The following is a 20,965-nucleotide window of genomic DNA, read 5'->3' as shown; positions in this document are numbered from 1 at the left end:
TTACTTCATTTTCATTCCTTTGAAATTCGAATTGATGCACTTCCAAACGGCATTTACGTATTTTTTTTTAATATAACTCTGCTTTATTGTAGAAATGCCTTATAAACTTTGGGTAAATTGTAGAAGTGAAATTCTCACTAGTTCGACGATCGAACTAATGAATCGAACTAGTGAGAACAAAGGAAGAATGTAACCCATTTTTTTTATTTCGAAATACGGAGGTTTCTGTCTACCTTTCCCTATAGAGTACTTTGTATGGTATTTAAAAATATTATGTATAATCCGCGGCGTTTAAGTTGAAAAATATGCAATGCCAAATAGGGTCTCAATTGCAGTACGAAATGGGGGGGGGGGGGGGTGTTAGCCTACAGCGCGTAACCATGGCAACGAAACGCGACCTGCGCGGACGACCACCATTATTGTTCAACTCATACGCCGCGAATTATAATCAATAGAAAGCGTTTATTTACTGCAACTGTTTATTTATGTGTTAATGTTATTAAAATAATCTTCGATTAACTTCTTGCATTTATTTACACCGCCGAGATCGCCCGCCTTCCCTTGGAATTTTCCGTTTTTGAAAGCGCCTTTGCCTTTTAGAAGGTCTGTTATTCTGTGAACGAAAGAAAATTAATCATTTGAATATGCTATAATAGTGGTCGCGAGTGAGCGCAATAGTTTATATAATACTTACTGTTGCCCTAAAGCAGTACAATGTTCTTCGGGTCCTTGTATAATAATCTGTCCTTCTTTCGGCTTATCAGGCTCTTCGGAGGCCAAGAATACGAACAACCCTTCTCCCTCCAACCCCTTACATATAGCGCGGTTAAATTCGGGAGTCGCCTCCTTTTTGAACATAAACACGAACTTCGGTTTGATCGGACTACTTTTTATTTTATCCACCTCGCACTGTGCTAGTTCTAAGAGGACATTTTGCAAGTTTTTGTTAATGACCTTAAAGTTCTTTTGCAGTTTTTGGACGAGTTCCTCGTGTTTGTTGGGTTCATTTCTGAAAAAATTATAAAACTACATACATCAATTATAACATAACAAGCTCACGACTAGAAGGAGCCATGGTAGCTCGGATGGTAGAACGCCTGCCTCTCACTTGAGGTCGCGGGTTCGAATCCAACACAGGCCTAAACCAATGATTGTCGAATTTGTTTTCGAATTCCTGTTTGGATCATAAATGACTATTACGTGCTCAGCAGTAAAGGAAAACAGCCAAGGTTTATCTTGCAGCTTCTTTTCCCCGGCTGTACAAGTTCTGAAAAACTGCAGTAGTTTTAGATGGATGAGACGTTCCTTATGTAAAAAATGACGATTCGAAGTGTAACTAAGTATGATACTTATTGAAAGGGAATATTTGGAAAGTTATATATGAATCTTATGGATTGGCTACATTGATTTACCACTACCGTAGATACAGCGCTTGATACAAAAATGCGGCGAAAACTTGGCGCTTGTTTAGCTATACATTTTTACACAACGGTATATACATTCAATAAAATTGTGTCAAATTAAGAAAGTGTTTGTTTTAGTGCATTTTAAACAGTGAATTGGGTTTTACTGCGAAAATTAAAATGTTCATACTATGATAACATGCACAATGTCATTACTTATAAGAAATATGATGTTCCATCCTTCTTTTTTCGCTTTGAATTTTTACCACACACTTTCCCGTGTTGCCAGTTCGGCGCCTAATCGCGCACTGAGGTAAAGTACTGTCAACGTCGCTGTATTAACTGTAACTTTGCGTCCCACTTTTTGAGCGCTGATGTTCAATCTACGGTAGTAGTAAATCTACGATGGGCTAGTATAATGACCGCTTATAACTTACTTGAGTAATCCAGTCAATGCCTTTTCTCTATCCAGCATGCGTTGAAATGTTTTGGTAACGCGATTCCCGACTAGAAACTTCAGGTTTGTCTTGCCCTTCTTTCCTGGTTCTACGCCAGTTAGCTTAATCATCTGAAGTTGGCTGCAAAAGAATATTTAACTTATAACGGAACATTCTCTCTAAACTTGTCTATTACTTCTTTAACAACTTTAGAGAGAATGTTCCGTTACTTGACAACCTAGTCAAATGAGATACTTAAGAAATGTCAAAACGAAAGTTTTCTTAGGTGTTTGTATCGAAATACTGTCCTGTGACGTCATCAATAAAAGCGGTCAAACGTCGTGCTCATTGTTACTTAATTAATAAATAAAATTCGAAAATAATTCGAAAAGTAAAATTAGTTTGATTATTGATCATCTTACACAGGTTTCTATTTCTAGATTGGCATTTTTTAATTTTCCTTTGATCCAGTCAAGTACCCTATTTAGTTTACATGTGCTTTGTGCATTTACATGGTGAAATAAAAGGTTTATTGCCACAGTATGGATCTTTTTATCGTTACGTATAGCTGTAAATTATGAGCCTGGCATAACTACCAAAAGTGGCACAAGCCTCTATAGAATCAGATAAAAAAAACACTAATATACATTCATACAAGTGTAAGTAAAGACTATGGAATTCCATTTGCTTCGATCCTGACACACTTCCCACTGATTTCACCTTTCACTTTTTTGTTTCTTCTAAGACTATTATAAATGCGAAAATAACTGTCGATCTGTCTGTTACCTTTTCACGCTTAAACCGCTTAGTATATAGTTTGAGACCTAGGGAAGAACATAGGATAGTTTTTATCCCGAAAATCACCTCCTAAGGGGGTGGAAAAAATGTGAGTATTTACGGAATTTTCACGAAAAATTCTAGTTTTATAACACGGTACAAAAAAGTATACCTAAGGTTAGCGACATGGGTACCACAGCACATGTTTTCATCAACTTTTCCAATACAAATTATTCTAATTGTTTCCATACAATCTTTAGGCAGTCCTCTTGTGTGTGCCTGAAACAAAATACCCCTTGATAATTAAGATAAGTCAATTTTAACATACAGATTACATAAAACAGGTTTCTGAGAAAAAAATCATAACATTCTACAAAGACATTCTATGCTAATTTGTCACTTTGTCATCAATTTAAGAGCCAACTTAATAATGTATATTTTATTAATGTAATTTATTAATAATGTAATTATTAATATTATTATTAATGTAATTATCTTCATGCTACTTTTTTTAGGGAAAAATAAGTGCATTTGTCACTTAAAATAGCATAAAAATATTTTAAAATTATTATTTTTGTTTTTTTAGATACAGAGTACAGTACGTACTTTGCTTTATTATATTACTTTTATTAGTACTGAAAGGGGTGGAAGAGCAGGACGGAAGCCTTTGCCTAGTAGTGGGGCACAGGAAAAAAATTACCTCATCCAAATCTGGGTCATCAATCTTACAGAACTTGACAACCACAGGGATAGCTTCACGAATTAGCTGGTTGCACCTCTCCTCGACCGTCGAGACCACATCATCAGGTACCTTAGTGGAATCCAACTCCACATAGCTCTCATCGGCACCTAACCACCAAGAGGTTGTTGGTAGATTATGCTCCTTCTCTAGGATTGCTGACAGAAGATGCTGACCTGAAGGGGAATATTTTTATTTTTTTATATAACATACTTATAATATTATACAAGTAACTATAAAAATTAAAATAACCAAAACACTCATAAAATAAAAAAAAATAAGTAGGAAATAAATTTCACCACAAAATTCATCACATCCATCTTCTTTGGAATGAGGACTTGATGAGGACTTACTATCAACAGTGGCTGCAAGTTATATTTGATTACCTGTGGCTCTGCATACTGCCATAAAATAAGGAATAATACTACGTATAAAATGGCAACTCTCCTCTCCCCACTAGCGTCTGAGCTAGGTTTACCTCACCCCCTCTTGAACATAGATTAGACTTGAATCTTATGGTGTCAGACTTCATACACACAAATACGCATGTACAATAATGTCAATGTGTAGTGTCTGTGTAAAACGAGGTTGTTTGTATGAAGTGTCTAGGGTGTGCTACCGCATTAGGAGTTAAAGGCGTGAGTTCATGTATGTACATAATAATCCCACCTGAATGCTGCTGCATATGGTCAAACCTCCTCTCCCAGTTGATCTTCTGAGCCACAACGGTGCCTACTTCTAGAGGCTCTTTGGTAAAGTGTAATGCTTCATCTCCTTTACGAAGAACTTGAAGGACTTCCACATTATTCAGCCAGCCTAAGTCATGTGGCTGTTTGGAGTAATAACGGGCTATTAAAAAATATATATATTTACATTGTACTTTTTTTATGAAGATTTGACATCATAATTGTCGTAACATTATTATTTTTCTTTACCTACCTATAACAATTTATTTTAATGCCAAATATGTGTCATAAGTATATACAATAAATCAATAATACTTTCAAGGAATGTTATTTATTTGTTTATTTTATTATTATTAATATTACCTGACCGCCCCCGGCAGGGAATAGGATAGTGTTTTCAAGAGAAACTTGATATCCTTCGAATTTTGATGTTTTTCCATATTCAATTATTGGCTCCTTTGTCGGCTCGCATTTTAGAACTTTTGATGAAAACTAAAAATGTTATAAAACATATAAATTAATTGTTATCTTGTTTTCTCAAATTAGAAATATATTTTATTGAATTATTTTATGTACTTACCTCTTTCAGAAAACTATCTTCTTGGCATTTAAAAACCATTATAGAATTAATATAAAATAACCAATTCTCTGTAGACTTATGCTGATTTTACTCCTATTTTCTTAATACTAAATTCAATTATTTGTTTAATAAAAGACTAGGTAGTAGTAGGAAATAAAGGTTATTTTCAAATATCTATTATTATATTTACGCAAATTGCAATATCCACGAAATAAAATGAAACAAACATATGCAAGAAAAGAAGAAAATTATCTTATGACTCAGTTTTGCGTAGTAATAAATCCAGCTTTGCGTGAAATAAACGGAACTGTCATTGTGATTTTTCATTCATTCCCATTTCCGGTACAATTTTTATTCAATGTAGTAGAATTTTAAAGCTAATTTTAATTCAATGAGGGACTTTCCAGAATAGGTTTTCCGAAAAATATAAAAATTTTACCTTCCAATAAAATTTGTATTATGTTTCCTCCGACGTCCGAAGTCCATTTATGAGAGAGTGCCTCGTCCTCATACCGCATCGCGCCGCTAGATGTCGCTTCCCGTCTAGGAAAACCCTTGCCAAGCGCCCCCTGGTGGCTAAACGGGGTACTATCCCCCCCGCCCGAGCCATACAAGCCGCCATATTCTTACCTCATTGTTCGGCTCATAATGATGTTGAGGTCCACCAGGAAGACCTAACATGGACTTCGGACGTCGGAGGAAACATAATACAAATTTTATTGGAAGGTAAAATTTTTATATTATGTGTTCCGTTAGACGTCCGAAGTCCATTTATGAGAGACGTGTTTGTTATCTCCTGGTGGCTTGTGTGGAAAATAATAAAATGAAATACGCAACAATGTGATTACATGAAGTGTATATTGTATGTATACAAACAATAGGAAAACATTTCTGATAAGTGAATCAGCTTAATTTGATTAATTCAATTAATTAACACATCTACGAGGGCATAGAAAAATATTGGGATAAAGATTTCTCAGACACGCTATTATCTGTTTTAGATATAGGTTTCTTATAGAACTTCCTAAAGGTATATTCATGCCGCCAGTTGGCTTTCGCTAGAATTTCATTAACAGGGTAATTTTCTATCCAGTTTAACGACGATACTGCTGCTCTACAACTACCAGGGGACGCATGTATGCCAGCATCCTTCAGCAGGGTCCTAACCCAACCTCCTATGATGGCCGGTGAAGCTGGCTGATGAGGAGCTCTAGTTGTTAAAAATAAATTTGTGAAAGGACCTCTAATATTTTTTGTTATTTCTACTAACGCTTTCAGCCAGTAAACTGGGCTGATGTTTTTATCAGGAGCGTGTAATAACGTCCACTTTGATTGTTGGTACGACGTTGAATCGGTTTTTGAGCCAAATGAGGGACACAGAGTAATAGAATCAGCATCGACTATAAAATGGTCTTGATCGCAATGTAACAATGACAGGTCATGTACTCTGCGTCCGGATGCTAGCAATAAGATCGTAGCTGTTCGTCTTGAAATATCAAACAGACTGTTATGTGGGTTTGTAGATCTTAAATGTCTAATAACTAGTCTTGCATCCCAAATGGGAACCTTGGGAGGTACAGGTCTGGCTAGAGAAATTGCTTTCAGAATATGCTTTACAATATTGCTACTAGAAATCTGTACATTGGAAACAGTCTCGCAGACAGATGCTATAGCTGACTTGTGAACAAGGATTGTACGGTATGCTAGATTTCCAGACAGAAATAGATGTGCCAAATATCTAGCCACTTGTGGTGGTTTTGGTAAGTGTGGAGTAACATTATTCTCACGACACCAGCTTGACCACCTAGCCCAAATTGGCGCATACGTTTTAAATGTCGAAGGTCTCCAACACGATAAAAGAAGGTTCTTTTCTTCCTGAGACCAGTTCTCGGTTAACGTATCCCACCCGAAATGAGCCAGGCTTCTAGTTCCAGGCTGTTGACTTGAGCTGGAGGATGGCCCGTTTTCGTATCTATCAGCGTGTCTTGAAGATTCTGTATTTTCATCGGCCGTGTCAACGCTCGGAGCTTCAGGTCGGGTCGCCAAAACGGTTTCGTCCATTTCGGGGTTATCATTATGAAGTGTCCCGACGCCGCGTTGAGATGTTGAAGAACACGTGGGATTAGCCCCGGTGGAGGGAACAGCCAAGCAAGACTGTAATGCCAGGATTTGCTGAACGCGTTGTGATAGCAGGCGTTCGAGTCTGACAAGTCGCGCGTAACATAATTCGGAACGACGTGTGCTGTTCTTGAGGCAAATAAGTCGACGTCTGGAGTGCCCCAGCGATGGAATATTTTTGATGTCGCCTCCACTTGTAGGTGCCATTCGGAGCCTGCGCGATTGCGCGAGAGGTGGTCGGCTTCCGTGTTGTACAGCCCCGGAAGGTGGTGAGGGACCAGTACAACATTGAGGCTGTCCGCCAGAGCCAGTAGTTCCTTGGTCAATCTCAGCAACAGAGGGGACTTGGTTCCTCCCTCGTTCTTGATGTACGAGATCACCGTCCGGTTGTCGCTTTGTAGAATCACAGTCGAGTCTTCGAGAACTGCTGCTTTTTTCGAGAGGGCTGCGATCACTGCGTACATCTCTTTGGCGTTGCAGTGCCAAGTCTTTTGATGATTGTTCCAGGAGCCCTGAATCTCTTCGTTGTTGACTACAGCTCCCCATTTTATGTCTGAAGCATCTGTGGTCACGTAGTTTGTTGGAAATGCGTTTTGGTGTATCACTGTACTTTGACTGACATTCTCTAGCCACCACTCGAGTTCGTCTCGCACTTCGTCTAGATATGGAACTGCCTTCCGCGGTGTCTGGCGAAGTAGTCTGCTGTGGCGTTGCAGCGTACGGCAATGCAACCTTCCCCGGAGGGTGATGAAGGTCGCAAAGTTGAGAAGCCCTAAGAGGCGTTGCGCCTGCTTGAGGGTCCAACTGCCGGCTGCGAGTCGAGTCATCAGGCTCTGGCGGATCTTGGTGATCTTGTCTGGGGGCAGGGACTTCGCATTTGTTCGTGTGTCCCAGTTGATGCCAAGGTACTCCATCTTTTGTACTGGATTCAGTATGGATTTGTCCAGATTGACGCACCAACCCAGCCTGGTGAGAAAATTCACTGCGAAATGTGCTTGTGATCGCAGTACGTTCTGGTCTTGATGAGCAATGCAGTAGTCGTCCAGATATACTACCACCCGGATGCCTTTGCCACGTAGTATTTCGGCTGTCCAATTCGTTACCGATGCAAACATTTTCGGTGCCGTCGCCAAGCCAAACGGTAAGCACGTCATCTGTAGCAGGCGGCCGTTGTAACTGACACGCAGAAACCGCCGGTGTTGTGGTCTTATTGGTATGTGATAGTAGGCCTGACTGATGTCTAATTTCACCATCCAATCGCCTGGTTGGAGGAAATTCGGCATTTGACGATGATGGAAAAGATAAAAGTGTTTGGTGTTCATGTATTGATTTAAACTTTTTAAGTTGAAGATCACACGGTTTTTTCCGTTGCTCTTTGATATTAGAAACAGTGGAGATATGAAGGATGGGGTTAATGGTGCGGGTTCTAAAACGCAATCCTGAATCATAATTTGAATCTCGGTTGACATCTCTTGAGAAACTGGGGTCTGAAATTGTGATATCACGTCTAAAGTTGGAAAAATTAAAGGCGGTGTCTGGTTGAATGGGATTCGAGCCCCGGTTATAATTTTGAGGATGGCTTTGGGTGGATTGTAGAGGACCCAGGCTTTCCGATAATGTTGTAGACAACCGCCTGAAAAGGTCACCGAGTCATTTTTGCTTTTTACCCGTTCTACGGGATCCCTTTGAATTCCGCCCCCCCTTTTTCTTTTCCTCGTCATGATATTTTCTGTTGTGGGAATTGCTTTTGTTATCAATTTGCTTTCGTTTAGCTGGTCGACCGTGAAATGTCTTTTCTTGATTAGATGTTGTAGGTACAGGAGATTTTGCGCGGGTAGGTTGAGATTTCGGCTTCTCTTTTTGTATTTTTTCTATACCTCCAATTTTTTGTATATAAGTCGTTAAGGACTGCGGATTAAACATATACTCAGAAGACGGCGGTATTTTTTCAATATCTTCACGCAAATATTTGTCCTTTAATGGTTTTAACAATGACCGACGGCGCAGTTCTAATATCTCAGCACGTTTTCCACAAATCATTTGAAGAATATCACGAGACCTGGTTTTATAACTAGAATCGTTGCCAAACAATTCGGTCAATTTGTCATAAAGGACAGCGGGAGTCAATATTAAATCAGGAGTGGCAGACCAATCAATAAGCGCTTGTAAGTTTGAGCTTACGGACTCATTTTGTCCCAAAAAGGCGTTAGACAGCGCAGCGAAGCTGCGTTCCATCTGATGCCAGCGAATAGGGGCAAAAGGGTCTTCTAATCGACGTAATTCTTCATTTACTTTTAATTCAGTAAAAGCAGGGTAAGCCACGTATTTCTTTTGAATATCAGTATAACGGACAGCATTCCAGTCGGGAGAATCGAATCTTTGCAAAACAGATATTTTTTGTACGCGCTCCGGTATAGCCTTAGCCACGACTGGGTCTTTGATAGAAACGCTTAGATCGGTAATGGCATCTACCTTGAAAGACGGTACAGGCGGAGCGGGGGGTCGTAAGAAAGGCTCATGTACTATGTCGTGCGGTATCGTAGTCGAAACGGATGTCGCAGGTAAATTTGGTAAAGGTACGTGCGGTACCGTAGTCGAAACGGATGTCGCAGGTAAATTTGGTAAAGGTACCGTGCTATTAGAGGCTTGTATAAAAGTAGCGTGTGCATGAATCATATTATCGAATTGACTCACCAACCGTTGTGACAATTTGTCAAACCTTCGTTCCAAATCCCGCGAAGAAAATCGCTTCCGCTTTGCTGGTGGCGCCGACGCGTCGCGACACGTGGTCAGCGTCGACGGTGCGATCGGTGGATCAGGGGCCTGCCCGGCCCCATCGGATTTTGGCACCGAATCCGATTCCGATGTCCCGTCCGACGAGCTTTCACTATCACTGCTGCTACTACTACGCGGAGAGTCAGAAGATCCGGATCTTTTTCTTGGTGGCAATGAGGGTAGCATTTTCGTAAAAACACAAATTTTTTACGACTTCTAGACGGAAAACTAATAATTTCACTAGAATTTAACACTAGGATTTAAATTTTCTACTTTAATCTTGAAAATTTTGTAAAAAGTTACACTAATTTGCACAAAGAAAATTTTGATCGAAAATTTTGTATCTATTGGCGTGCGGTCGGTATGAAAAACGACGCAACAATGAGGTAAGAATATGGCGGCTTGTATGGCTCGGGCGGGGGGGATAGTACCCCGTTTAGCCACCAGGGGGCGCTTGGCAAGGGTTTTCCTAGACGGGAAGCGACATCTAGCGGCGCGATGCGGTATGAGGACGAGGCACTCTCTCATAAATGGACTTCGGACGTCTAACGGAACACATAATATATTATAGATGGCGCTGTCAAGATTTAACGTGATAATTACCATTTTCTTATTACTCGGGTACATAATTATTCCAAAATACAATGAAATGGCAGAAGCATATGTAAAAAAAATAATTGTTACAACTGATATTTGGATCACATTATGTATAGAATTATGTTGCTCCCAATATTGCTTCTTTTTATTTGGATGAGAATAACTAGGAGCTCGGTGGCGTAGCGGTTAATGCGCTCGGTCTGCGATTGTTGAAGATAAGCAATTTCGGTAAAGGCCGGTCATAGGATGGGTGACGCCAAAAAAAAAAAAAGTTTTCATCTCGAGCTCTTCCGTGCTTCGGAAGGCACGTTAAGCCGTTGCTCCCGGCTGCATTAGTAGTCGTTAATAACCACCAATCCGCACTGGGCCCGCGTGATGGTTTAAGGCCCGATCTCCCTATCCATCCATAGGGAAGGCCCGTGCCCCAGCAGTGGGGACGTTAATAGGCTGATGATGATGATGATGAGAATAACTAAAGGTGGAAGATGTAATTGTACCTGGTCATTTGTATACTAAAAAGGATCATCTTTTATGCCCAAAAACAATTATTCACTAATTATTTATTTTAAATAGTTCAGTTTAGTGATTATTATAATCATTATTAACTGACGAATTTTGTAAATTTATAATGCATGCACGTTCAGCTGCTTGTCGTCCAAGTAAATTCGGACTTAAGTCCTTTCTAAAATGATGGTCCGATTCTTTGTCACCAAGGTCATCATAACTCAACCTGGAGTTAATATAAACGTTACCTTATTACTTGTGACTTTGCCACTACATAATTAATTGTTCATAGGAATTTTACGAAAGATAAAGCTTATCAAAGTATTTTATAACATTTTCTTAAATATCTAGTAACTATCGTAATATCTAATATTGACAAATATTTTCAAATTGTTTGAATGATTGATCTAAAGCGGAAATAGTAAAATCAACATCTTCTTTATTGATGCACATTGGCGGTTTTATTCTCAAAACCTGTAAGCAGAAAATTGTAATGTAGTTTCATTACATTATAAAAATCACGTTAATAATCACCAGGGGGTTAGGTTAGGCTAAGGTAAAGGCCACATCGAAGCAATTCATCTAAAACTGCTATATCGCTATTTGACATTTGTTTGCATTGAACACTTGTTTTCATATTGCTTTTTTAGATGCATTGCTTCAATGTAGCCTTTTTAATAATTATTATTAACCCCCAGTACAAAAAATTCGATGAACGTTTATATATATGTAATACATTCCACGAAATAGGCTACGCTATTTGGCTTATATTGTATTGTACTTTTTATTTTTTATTTACTACATACTTAAAAATACTTACATTGCCCCATCGTCCTCCACGTCCGATTAAAATTCCCAAGTCTTTAATAATCTCCATTATTTCGGCTGTTTCAGTAATTTCTAAAGGATCCTTAGTGCCTGGTTTCACTAATTCTAAACCTAGCATGAGTCCTTTGCCGCGCACATCGCCGATCATCGCATGTTCTTTTTGTAACTGCATTAATTGTTCAATGAAATACTTTCCAGTGACCTTACAGTTCTCTTGGAGATTCTCCTCCTCTAGCACCTACAAAGAACAACATAGTAAATTAACATGGATATAAGCAACGATGCCACGCGATCGTATAATCTACGCTGTGTGAACAGACATATTGTTATAGAATAATAGGTAATTAATTATGTAACTTAATTAGGCATGTTCATAGTTGTGAATGGAAAATAAAGAATGTTAGAATTTGTTAATATTCGTTATAAAAATATCACAAACAGAAACATACATCCTGAGACACCCTTTGACACTTTTTCATTGACGTGATTTGTGGTATAGTTTTGTACTTTTGTCTTAGAATGGCACGAACTACTCAGCCGAAGAAACGTGGAGCGCTGAGAGCTATTTTCAGGTAATAATAAAAAAAAGTGCTTATTTATTGCCATTAAGGCGGAACAAAGTTCGCCGGGTCAGCTAGTTCGTTATAAAAAAATCACAAACAAAAACATACATCCTGAGCACCCTTTGACATTTTTTCATTGACGTGATTTGTGGTATAGTTTTGTACTTTTGTCTCAGAATGGCACGAACTACTCAGCCGAACAAAAGTGGAGCGCTGAGAGCTATTTTCAGGTACATAATAGAAGAAGGCTGCTAATCTGGAGGCAAAAAGCCGAATGCCATGAGAGGTACACGCCATTTTTAATAGACGAAAATTATATTATGCGATAAAGGCATAAGCAAGATCTATATTTACCTCTAACACAGCTTTTCCAACTGCAGCAGCGAGTGGATTACCTCCAAAAGTATTGAAATACGTAGCTCTAGTGTGAGCTTCAGCTATTGCCTTAGTGGTGACGACAGCCGCTAACGGGAACCCGTTACCTATGCCTTTAGCCATGGTTACTATATCTGGCACCACTCCATGAGTCTCGAAGCCCCAGAAGAAGTCCCCAGTACGACCAAAGCCTGTTTGTACCTAAATAAAAATTGCACAATGATAAGTTAGTCAAGGGAGACCTTAATACTTCTTAAAACATAATATTGCCGTTTTATATTTTTATAAGTCAAACATCAGAACACATATTTCAAAATAGAACCCATACCTCATCCGAAACAAGCAGACCACCATGTTTTTTCACAGCTTCGTGAGCTTTTCTGAGATACCCTTTAGGAAATTGCACAGTTCCATTAACACCTTGTATTGACTCGGCAAATAAAGCTGCTATTCTGCCAGCCGGTACCGAATTACCTAAAAGCTGTAAGTGCAAATGATGTTAAATTTACTGTTTGAGTTCGAAGAGAAGAAGAAAAAACAAAATTAAATTAACTGTTACGCGATGGATGGTTACTTAGTGGTTACGTATAAGTTATAACCATAAAATCATACCTCTTCCAACTGATGGACGTATTTATCGGAAGTAACACAGTCGCCTGGACAGTGACAAGATCCAGGGACTTGTGATAAAGAATCTCTGCAGCCACCCCAAATACCACGATAAGGGTCCGGTAGCATTGCCTGTAAAAAAATTATTAATTATTTAATTACAAGTGCTATTTTATAATGGAATCTAGACATACATTGTTTTAAATTTACGCGGTTATTATCATAATTAAAGCACAATCTCATCAGTCATCCCGTGATCATGGCACTTGCAACAGTGTCGAAATATCGGGAGTCTCATATCCCCATTTAAACGCGGTAAGAACCCGTTATTATGTGCTGGAATCTAGACATTACTTATTCAAAGACTTTATTTGGATCTATTGAGTATTGAGCTCACGTGAAGCTTGGGTTACCAGTTGCTGTAGATGTATCTTTGACTTAACCAATTGGAAATAATAATATAGTCGTGAGTCATGAGCTTATGTTATTTTATTTATTTATTTTATTTTATTCGGGTAACTTACAGCCTCTTTTACAAAGTAGATATTTATATGTGTAAACAAACGCCAATTACAAAGCTATTACAGGTGAAGTTATGTCATGTTATTCACTAGGTCACGTCAAAAAAAAACTAGGTACTTACGTGGTGGAAGCCGGCCGGCACTGGCATGGGCATGCGATACGACTGTGATGCTGTCAAACCCATGATCGCACTCGAATAGCCGTGGTAACTGCTCTGTAGTGATATGATGTCCTGATTACCTGTATAAGCCCGCGCCAGAAGAGTAGCTAGATCATTTGCTTCCGTACCACTGTTTACAAGGTACACTACCTAAAAGGTAAAGCAATGTTTAAATTATCTTCTTCTATCGCGTGGATTGTGAGTATGATTACCAACCCCATCAACCCTGGTGTCAGGGTTATTACTGACATGACTTATGTAACGACTACGTACTTATATCAGTAAGTAAGAACCGGGACCGACGGCTTAACGTGCATTTCGAAGCAGGGATCATCTCACTTAAATTAAATTAAGTGTTTAAATTATGCTCAGATCACAGGTTTGCTTGACATTTTCTTATATTTAGTTTAACTTACCTTTAAGTCTCCAGGCATTTTAGACGCCAAGTGCTCAACATATTCGTAAATTCTTGGTTGACGGTAGATTGTAGTGGTATGCCAAAGGTTGTGAATTTGATCTTGTAGTGCTGAGACAACTTTTCTGAAAATTCCATTATCAGTTTATTCTTTTTTTAATTTAAGAACGGTGGAGTAACAACAACAACATTTAATGAGAATAGGCTCACCCGCTATTACATGGAACTTAAACATAGCTGGCGAGTAGGTACCTCTGTCTACAACTTAAGGGATACAAGCTTGATGCTATGTTGTTGTTGTTGTGAATAATAACAAACCAGAAAATAACTGTATTACATACTACACACTTACGGATGACAATGGCCAACTGAGACTGTGACAATTCCACCAAATAAATCCAAGAATCTTCTGCCCTCATGATCAAAGAGGTATTGCATATGACCTTGGTGGAGCAGAAGCGGCTTTTTGTAAATATTGTACAGAGCTGGCGGTATATTCTCCGATTTTATCTTATCAGTTTGCTGAAGACTTGGCCCCTAAAGTAAATAGAATATTATGTAAATAAAAGAAACTGATGTTTTTTTGCACGGTTCTTTTCATAACATAAGATAAGCTATTGATAGTATGCGCATATCAAAAAGACCTTGATGGCTTGATGGGTCATCTCATCACTGTCGTCAGTTATCTTGGTATAGTAATCACTTTGTTTGTATGCAAGATTTTCTTTAGTACCAACTATATTGAAATGATTAAGCATGGTAGCTAGTATTTATCCAAATAGCCCCAATGATACCTGCGATGTGATATAAAAATTAGGGATAATTTTGTAACAAATACACTTTAGGAATTGAACTACCGACCGCCGCTTAACACTGTTTAATCACAATAAATAATGAACATGGTGAATAAGTAAATAATTATCACAAATATAACTTTACGACACGCACTTTTACACTGACGATTAATTTTTTTTAAGTTAACTTACTTTATACTGCCTAGGTGTGAAGTCTGTTTGCTTTAATTTCGGCACACTAGAATGCCGCCTGATATTTGTACTGCTAAAACGTCTAAAAACTGCAAAAAAGGTAAATAAGATATACTAGTTAAACTTCTACTTATTAAAATTAATTTTAGGTATATCAACATTAGATATTTTAATTCATTAATTATTCGCCACATGCTTCGTCAAATAAAAGAAATATATAAATAATGTATCTACGAAACTCATATGACTTATTTATTTAGTTGTTCAGTGCTGTATCAATCAAAAATAATGTGAATACCATGCAAAAATATGAATTAAACAATTTATAAAATTTATCTTTTCTATGATTGTACGTTACCCTTATCCATAATGGTACGTTAAAAAAACAATATTCCACTTCGACGACCGAAATAAAACTGAATCGAATTATGCGCCGAACTATAATTTAAATTTTAAAGCAGAAGGTTACTGATCATGGAATAGATTTACAATTATAAGAAGCTTATAATGCTTGCTTAATGAATATTGCAGTATTTTATGCGATCGTTCAAAGGTGAATAGACTTGTGTTTGGATTTCCATACCATTGTTACAGTTTTCGTAACAAAACAACAGCTTGCTATGTTATTCAATGTAGGATTGGAAGGAAGCATTCCCGGGTCTGTCGTGAATTGTATTTCTAACACAAGGGACCATTATAATGGGCCGTGGGCTGGTCATTTTTATCTGTTGTGTACTGGTTAGGTAAATATTTATGGCTCTGCCAACCCTATTACGGATATGACGCGTAAGTGTTTTGTATTACACGTTGTTATATCGACTATGCCTCGCAGATACAATGCTTGCACAGTTGAAATAAGTGTATATGCGAGTTGTACTCGGCTCGGAAAGCCTTAAATTTCTTAGGGCCAATTATCCTTCAACCGTTTTTGTGTTAGTTCTTTATACGCCCCAGTAGTACTACTGGAGAATTCTACCAGGCGAAAACAAATTTGTTATTAGACGATATTTTGTTCTTATTTAAAATTATAAGCAGGTCGTCAAAATATATTACTCTAAACCTAAACCTTTTCGTACTTTGAATATTTAATTTTATTTCACTAATGCTAACTTTTAAAAACTACTATTCTTTCATTCATTCGACTCATTCATTTGTTAAACGGTGGCAATACCGGAAATCCATAGGGCAGCACCTGATCACTATTTTTTACCTTTTTTTTGTAGATTATAATTTAATTAATACAAAATTATTCTTTATTTATTTATAATAGGTTTCAGAAAAATTCAAATACAGTACATAACGTCTTACTCTCTTATTATTTGCTCTTGCTTTACAAAAATTTGCTTTTGTTTGTATATTACCGTTTTTTTTATTGGACTACACTAGTGACAAAACGTTCCACGTCAATCGAGTTGGACAAAATTGGCGTTTTGCCTGGAGTTTTTCGTGCGGCGTTGGGCAGTGTAGTAGAAGTGAATGGCCCCCTGTTCTCTTTAGATAGCTGACGTAAAGTGTAGTGATAATATTATTCAAAATGAAACTAATATATTTGACTTTGTTGGTCCTCCCAGCGGCACTCCTTTGCTTCCAAAGCGGTGAGTATTTTTGTGAAAAAGAACTTCGGCTAATTTCGGCAAATTCTCCAGTTTTAGTACGTGGCACCGTAAATCTAAGAATTTTGAGTGAAAGTTGTCCTATTTTTTTAATTTCATCTTCCTTTTACTTCAGTTTCATCCTATTTATCCAGCCTAATTCTATCTGCTTAGTGCATTATGTAAAAACTAGATTTTCTTGATGTAACCTCAATTTCATTTACATTCCAATGTTATAACTTGCATAGCGGGTACTTCTTTTAAGTAACAGTTAAGTAATTTCAACTCTTGAGGAATTAGTATAATAGTAGTTATAATGGTATGGGAATCTTTAGAAACAGAGTTAGAAATTCCTTAAATGATTTAGCTATTCTTTACTGGTGAGACATTGCCAACACATAACTTCTATATTTGTATATTGTGAGCTACAGAAATAACCTTATGCCCTTTGCACTGCACATTAACATCTTAAATTGATGCACTCCTTATGAATTACGTACAATTTAAGAGATTTCATTTAATTACCAGATAAATAAGTTATGTACCTAGTTACCATATTGTACCTACTTACCTATCTAAATATCAATTGCACCTGCATCTTCTATTATATACTTTCTATTAGTATGGATTATAATTCAATAGGTAAACGCTCCACCTATAATTTATCAAGCTTTAATAAATGTATAGGAATTAGGTACGTTTTTCTCAGAATTGCTATCATAATTAACTTCTTAACTTGATCAACTATGTCACATATATGTCACATAGATGTGACATATACACATACAAACAAGTCAAATATACATTCATATACATATGTATTCTTTGAAATAATTTTCGAGGATGCAATGGCTTTGTTGACTATGTGCAATTGTCAACAGTAAACATTTTTTTTCTCTCTTTTTCAATTTTGTGTCCAAACATACTATTGGACAAACCATAAGCAGTTAATATGAAATGTAAAATCTTATCTTTATGAAAGGATTCACCTGTTTAAGTGAGATGTTTTCACTTATTGTCCTACATTTACAATTTATCTGCTATAAAAACACACTAAAGTGTATAAAAACACACTAAAGTGTATAAAAACACACTAAAATGTACAAAGACACACTAAAAATTTATAGCTTAGACATGAGTGCTGATTCCTGCACACTAACTTAATTTGAGTATAGTTTTACAGTGCTAAAACTAGCTTTGTCTCTGTCTTGCATTTGTCGTAAGTGAAGGGCAGCACTTACAGCAAATTTACTTTTGTCTGCCAAAGGCTCCATTTATTAGTAAATTTGAATAATGCCACTTTTAATTTCTTCCTTAATTATGATCTTTATTTATGTAAAGTGATGATTGATTTTCTTTAATTTGAATTTTCAGCAAACACAGTATTTGCAGCTGCAGAAGAAGACGAGTTAGATGACGTTGTAGACATCGAGGGAGAGGACAACCAGGTTGTTGGGGAGGATGTTGGAGAGGAAGATGACGCCGTAGTGAAGTCTGCACAAGATGTTGATACCACCATACTGTTCACGAAGCCTATACCTAACTACGGAGACAATGCTTTTGGTGAGATATTTGTCATTTAAAACACAAAGAACAAATGTTGATTGTAAAAATGTGCAATGAGATCTAAGCACCAACATCTCATCACTTTATGTTTATGCTCACCACTGACACTTCATATAAAACACCTTGTTTTACACAGACACTACACATTGACGTTATCTATCGTACAGCATCTGTATTTGTGATGTCTGATGTTGCCATTCTTTACATAGTATTATTTCTTACACTATAATTTATGTTGTAACTAAATTACTAGTTAACAATGTTTAAAAAATCTATGTTATAAGTAAAAAATAAAAATTCACTTTGCTTATGGTTTGTAATGCCCTATGTCCTTTTTAAATTGAATTTCTATTTAATTTTATTCTTTTATGAAAAAGCTGTCGGACTTACGTTTGACCTCAATTTGAAATATTTGCAGACCTTCAAGCTGGTTATCCTGTTGAATTCCTCGTTGGTTTCGTCAACAAGGGAGTTGAGGACTACGTTGTTGAATCCATGGAGGCGTCGTTCCGTTACCCGATGGACTACACCTACTTCATCCAGAACTTTACCGCTTTGCCTTACAACAAGGAGGTGAAACCCAAGCAAGAGGCTACTTTCGCGTACTCGTTCATCCCTAGCGAAGCGTATGCTGGAAGACCATTCGGCCTCAACATCCAGCTTAACTACAGAGATGCCAGCGGAAACTACTACCAGGTAAAATAGCTTTAATATTACGGTACTTATTGTTTAAATGTTTTTAAAGCCATTTTCTATAAACATAATCACGAAATTCATTTTTTTTATATACAGGGGCATTTTTATATACATTTATTGGGGATAATAATAATAGTATAATTTAAAAGACATTTCCAAACTGAGATAATAATAGGCTACTTGATAACCTACTCAAATGAGATACTTTTTATGAAACGTCAAAACGAAAGTTTTCTTTTGAGTTTGTATGGCAATACTGTCCTGTGATGTCATCAATAAAAGTGAGCAAATGTCGTACTTATTGTTATTTAATTCATAAATAAAATTCGAAAATAAGTCGAAAAGTAAAATGATAATAGAATATTGATTGTAATTTCTAGACTAGCATATTATAATTTATATTTCACCCAGTCAAATAGCCTATTTAATTACGATAGGTACTCATTTTGAAGAACACAACTTTGAATTATTGGCTTAGATTACTTAAATTCTAATTTGTTACATATCATAATGTCCAATTTGCATTAACAGTTTACTGATGTAGAATAACAAATAGTAAAACAATACATATTATACTTATGTATTGATTGATAATCTTTACAGTATTCTAAAGCCACCTTTATTTACAAACAGGAAGCCGTCTACAACCAGACAGTGAATGTTGTGGAGGTCTCGGAAGGTCTTGATGGAGAGACATTCTTCCTCTACGTGTTCCTCGGAGCAGCGTGCGTGTTAGCTCTCGTGCTGGGCCAGCAAGCTCTGTCGTCTCTCGCGAGGCGCCGCTCCCCGCGCTCGGCCCCTAAGCCCCTCGAAACTGGCACTGCCAACGATGTTGACTACGACTGGCTGCCTAAGGAAGTTGTTAACCAGCTGAGTGAGTACAGTTCTGTATATAGGATTCCAATTTTAAAAGTTAAGAATAAAAGGCCTGTTAATTATGTTGATTATTTGGGAACAATTCAACAAACTTTATTTGAATTTGTTTATATTTTTTTTATATTATATTTTATATTATTTCTGAATATTTAGTTTTTTACCTTTTATTTTTTTTTGTAAAAAACTGGTAATCTATTTAAATTTTCAATATCAGATTCTTTTCAATTTTGATCACCTGACCACGATTTTTTTTTATAATGCCAAATTCTAATACTTTTTCCTTTTATTACAGAGAAATCTCCTAAGACGCCCAAACAGTCACCACGCCTGAGGAAGGCGAAGAGATCTGCCGGCGATGACTAATCGCCCTGTTGGCCGGCGCTTGCCGTTCGTAGACGACTAAAATAAGAATGGGTCTACATTTCCACCAGTGGCCCAACATTGGGCCAACATTTACTATTGGCCCCACATTGGGGCAATATTTACAATTGACCCCAGAAGAATAATTGCAAGTGGACCCTTATAAACCAGTGCCTCAAAATGACGAAACGTATGGACTTCATCGCGAAAAAAGCGCTCCCAAACCAAATTTTGAGATTGGTTCCATGTATTCAAATGTCGCTTCGTGCATTCGATCCAGGGGATATCTCAGTTTGGTTGGAAGAGAAAAAACAGAATTAAGAAGATCCCATCACAAGGAATATGAAGTCTTCCCGACATGTTCTTATTTTAGTCGTGGACATGGTGTACTGACTGAGTGGTAGTTGCTAAGTGTGTTGTGAGAGTAAATAAATTATGGAACAAACAGTGCGAGCTTCGTAACAACGTGAGCGATAATAAGACATTATTTAATAAAATGTTACATTTTTAATCTGCTGGTTTTAATTTGTAATTTGGTATGAAATATTAATTTGTGTCGCTGTGACCTGAAATAAACACTTTGTATTTATTTTTTATCATATTTCGTATGGATATCCTTTCAAACTAAATTCAGGTAACGTTAAAGTATCCTCGTTACAATGTAGCAAATATATACGTTTGATGTAAAAAATAACGGTTCATTCCACACGTTAAAAAGGATATAAATGACAATATTATTTGTAGGTGAAATAAGGTCATGAATTTGTAATTTGTAGTAAAGTAAATTCTACCAGATTTCAA

At 37.1% G+C, this 20,965-nt stretch overlaps 3 protein-coding genes and 1 long non-coding RNA gene across 5 annotated transcripts in view; 2 read left to right on the top strand and 2 right to left on the bottom strand.

Moving 5' to 3' along the window:
* LOC126372600 (uncharacterized) overlaps positions 1–20,965 on the top strand; it is a 209,997-nt gene that overhangs the window by 175,543 nt on the left and 13,489 nt on the right. The gene's annotated exons all lie outside the window — the stretch shown is intronic.
* On the bottom strand, positions 61–4,769 carry LOC126372505 (alanyl-tRNA editing protein Aarsd1). The gene is made up of 8 exons (XM_050018302.1): positions 4,623–4,769; positions 4,406–4,534; positions 4,026–4,185; positions 3,318–3,532; positions 2,790–2,896; positions 1,841–1,981; positions 695–1,009; positions 61–613 (listed from the first exon to the last, which is right to left on the bottom strand). Exons 1-8 carry the CDS (start codon positions 4,659–4,661, stop codon positions 484–486), a joined length of 1,236 nt encoding a protein of 411 aa, XP_049874259.1. The 5' UTR covers positions 4,662–4,769; the 3' UTR covers positions 61–483.
* On the bottom strand, positions 10,926–15,503 carry LOC126372489 (alanine--glyoxylate aminotransferase 2, mitochondrial). Of its 2 annotated transcripts, XM_050018286.1 has the most exons (11): positions 15,433–15,477; positions 15,075–15,163; positions 14,733–14,882; positions 14,441–14,625; positions 14,090–14,213; positions 13,635–13,823; positions 12,995–13,123; positions 12,711–12,863; positions 12,362–12,583; positions 11,437–11,682; positions 10,926–11,090 (listed from the first exon to the last, which is right to left on the bottom strand). In XM_050018286.1, exons 3-11 carry the CDS (start codon positions 14,844–14,846, stop codon positions 10,983–10,985), a joined length of 1,470 nt encoding a protein of 489 aa, XP_049874243.1. In that variant the 5' UTR covers positions 14,847–14,882; positions 15,075–15,163; positions 15,433–15,477; the 3' UTR covers positions 10,926–10,982. The 2 variants fall into 2 exon arrangements, with proteins under 2 accessions (XP_049874243.1, XP_049874244.1); XM_050018287.1 differs by lacking the exon at positions 14,733–14,882 and having other exon boundaries at positions 15,433–15,503.
* Positions 16,484–20,675, top strand: LOC126372542 (translocon-associated protein subunit alpha). Its single transcript, XM_050018363.1, has 5 exons — positions 16,484–16,669; positions 18,041–18,229; positions 18,651–18,928; positions 19,562–19,802; positions 20,097–20,675. The coding sequence occupies exons 1-5, from the start codon at positions 16,609–16,611 to the stop codon at positions 20,165–20,167; spliced, it is 840 nt and encodes a 279-aa protein (XP_049874320.1). The 5' UTR covers positions 16,484–16,608; the 3' UTR covers positions 20,168–20,675.

Source organism: Pectinophora gossypiella, chromosome 14 (genome assembly GCF_024362695.1).
Source record: "Pectinophora gossypiella chromosome 14, ilPecGoss1.1, whole genome shotgun sequence".
Classification (NCBI taxonomy): Eukaryota; Metazoa; Arthropoda; class Insecta; order Lepidoptera; family Gelechiidae; genus Pectinophora; species Pectinophora gossypiella.
The sequence above is the reverse complement of the archived record's forward strand: the minus strand, read 5'-3'. Positions and strand labels throughout refer to the sequence as shown.

Excerpts from the sequence above, each read along its gene's own strand:
- LOC126372505 (XM_050018302.1), bottom strand. The coding sequence starts at position 4,661 with ATGGTTTTTAAATGCCAAGAAGATAGTTTTCTGAAAGAG. Across the intron at positions 4,535-4,622 it reads AAGATAGTTTTCTGAAAGAG|TTTTCATCAAAAGTTCTAAA; the intron begins GTAAGTACATAA and ends TAACATTTTTAG. Across the intron at positions 1,010-1,840 it reads GCATTGACTGGATTACTCAA|AAATGAACCCAACAAACACG; the intron begins GTAAGTTATAAG and ends TAATTTTTTCAG.
- LOC126372542 (XM_050018363.1), top strand. The coding sequence starts at position 16,609 with ATGAAACTAATATATTTGACTTTGTTGGTCCTCCCAGCGGCACTCCTT. Across the intron at positions 16,670-18,040 it reads ACTCCTTTGCTTCCAAAGCG|CAAACACAGTATTTGCAGCT; the intron begins GTGAGTATTTTT and ends TTGAATTTTCAG. Across the intron at positions 18,929-19,561 it reads CCAGCGGAAACTACTACCAG|GAAGCCGTCTACAACCAGAC; the intron begins GTAAAATAGCTT and ends ATTTACAAACAG.
- LOC126372489 (XM_050018286.1), bottom strand. The coding sequence starts at position 14,846 with ATGCTTAATCATTTCAATATAGTTGGTACTAAAGAAAATCTTGCATAC. Across the intron at positions 13,124-13,634 it reads TGCCGGCCGGCTTCCACCAC|GCAATGCTACCGGACCCTTA; the intron begins GTAAGTACCTAG and ends ATTTTTTTACAG. Across the intron at positions 12,864-12,994 it reads ACGTCCATCAGTTGGAAGAG|CTTTTAGGTAATTCGGTACC; the intron begins GTATGATTTTAT and ends TTGCACTTACAG.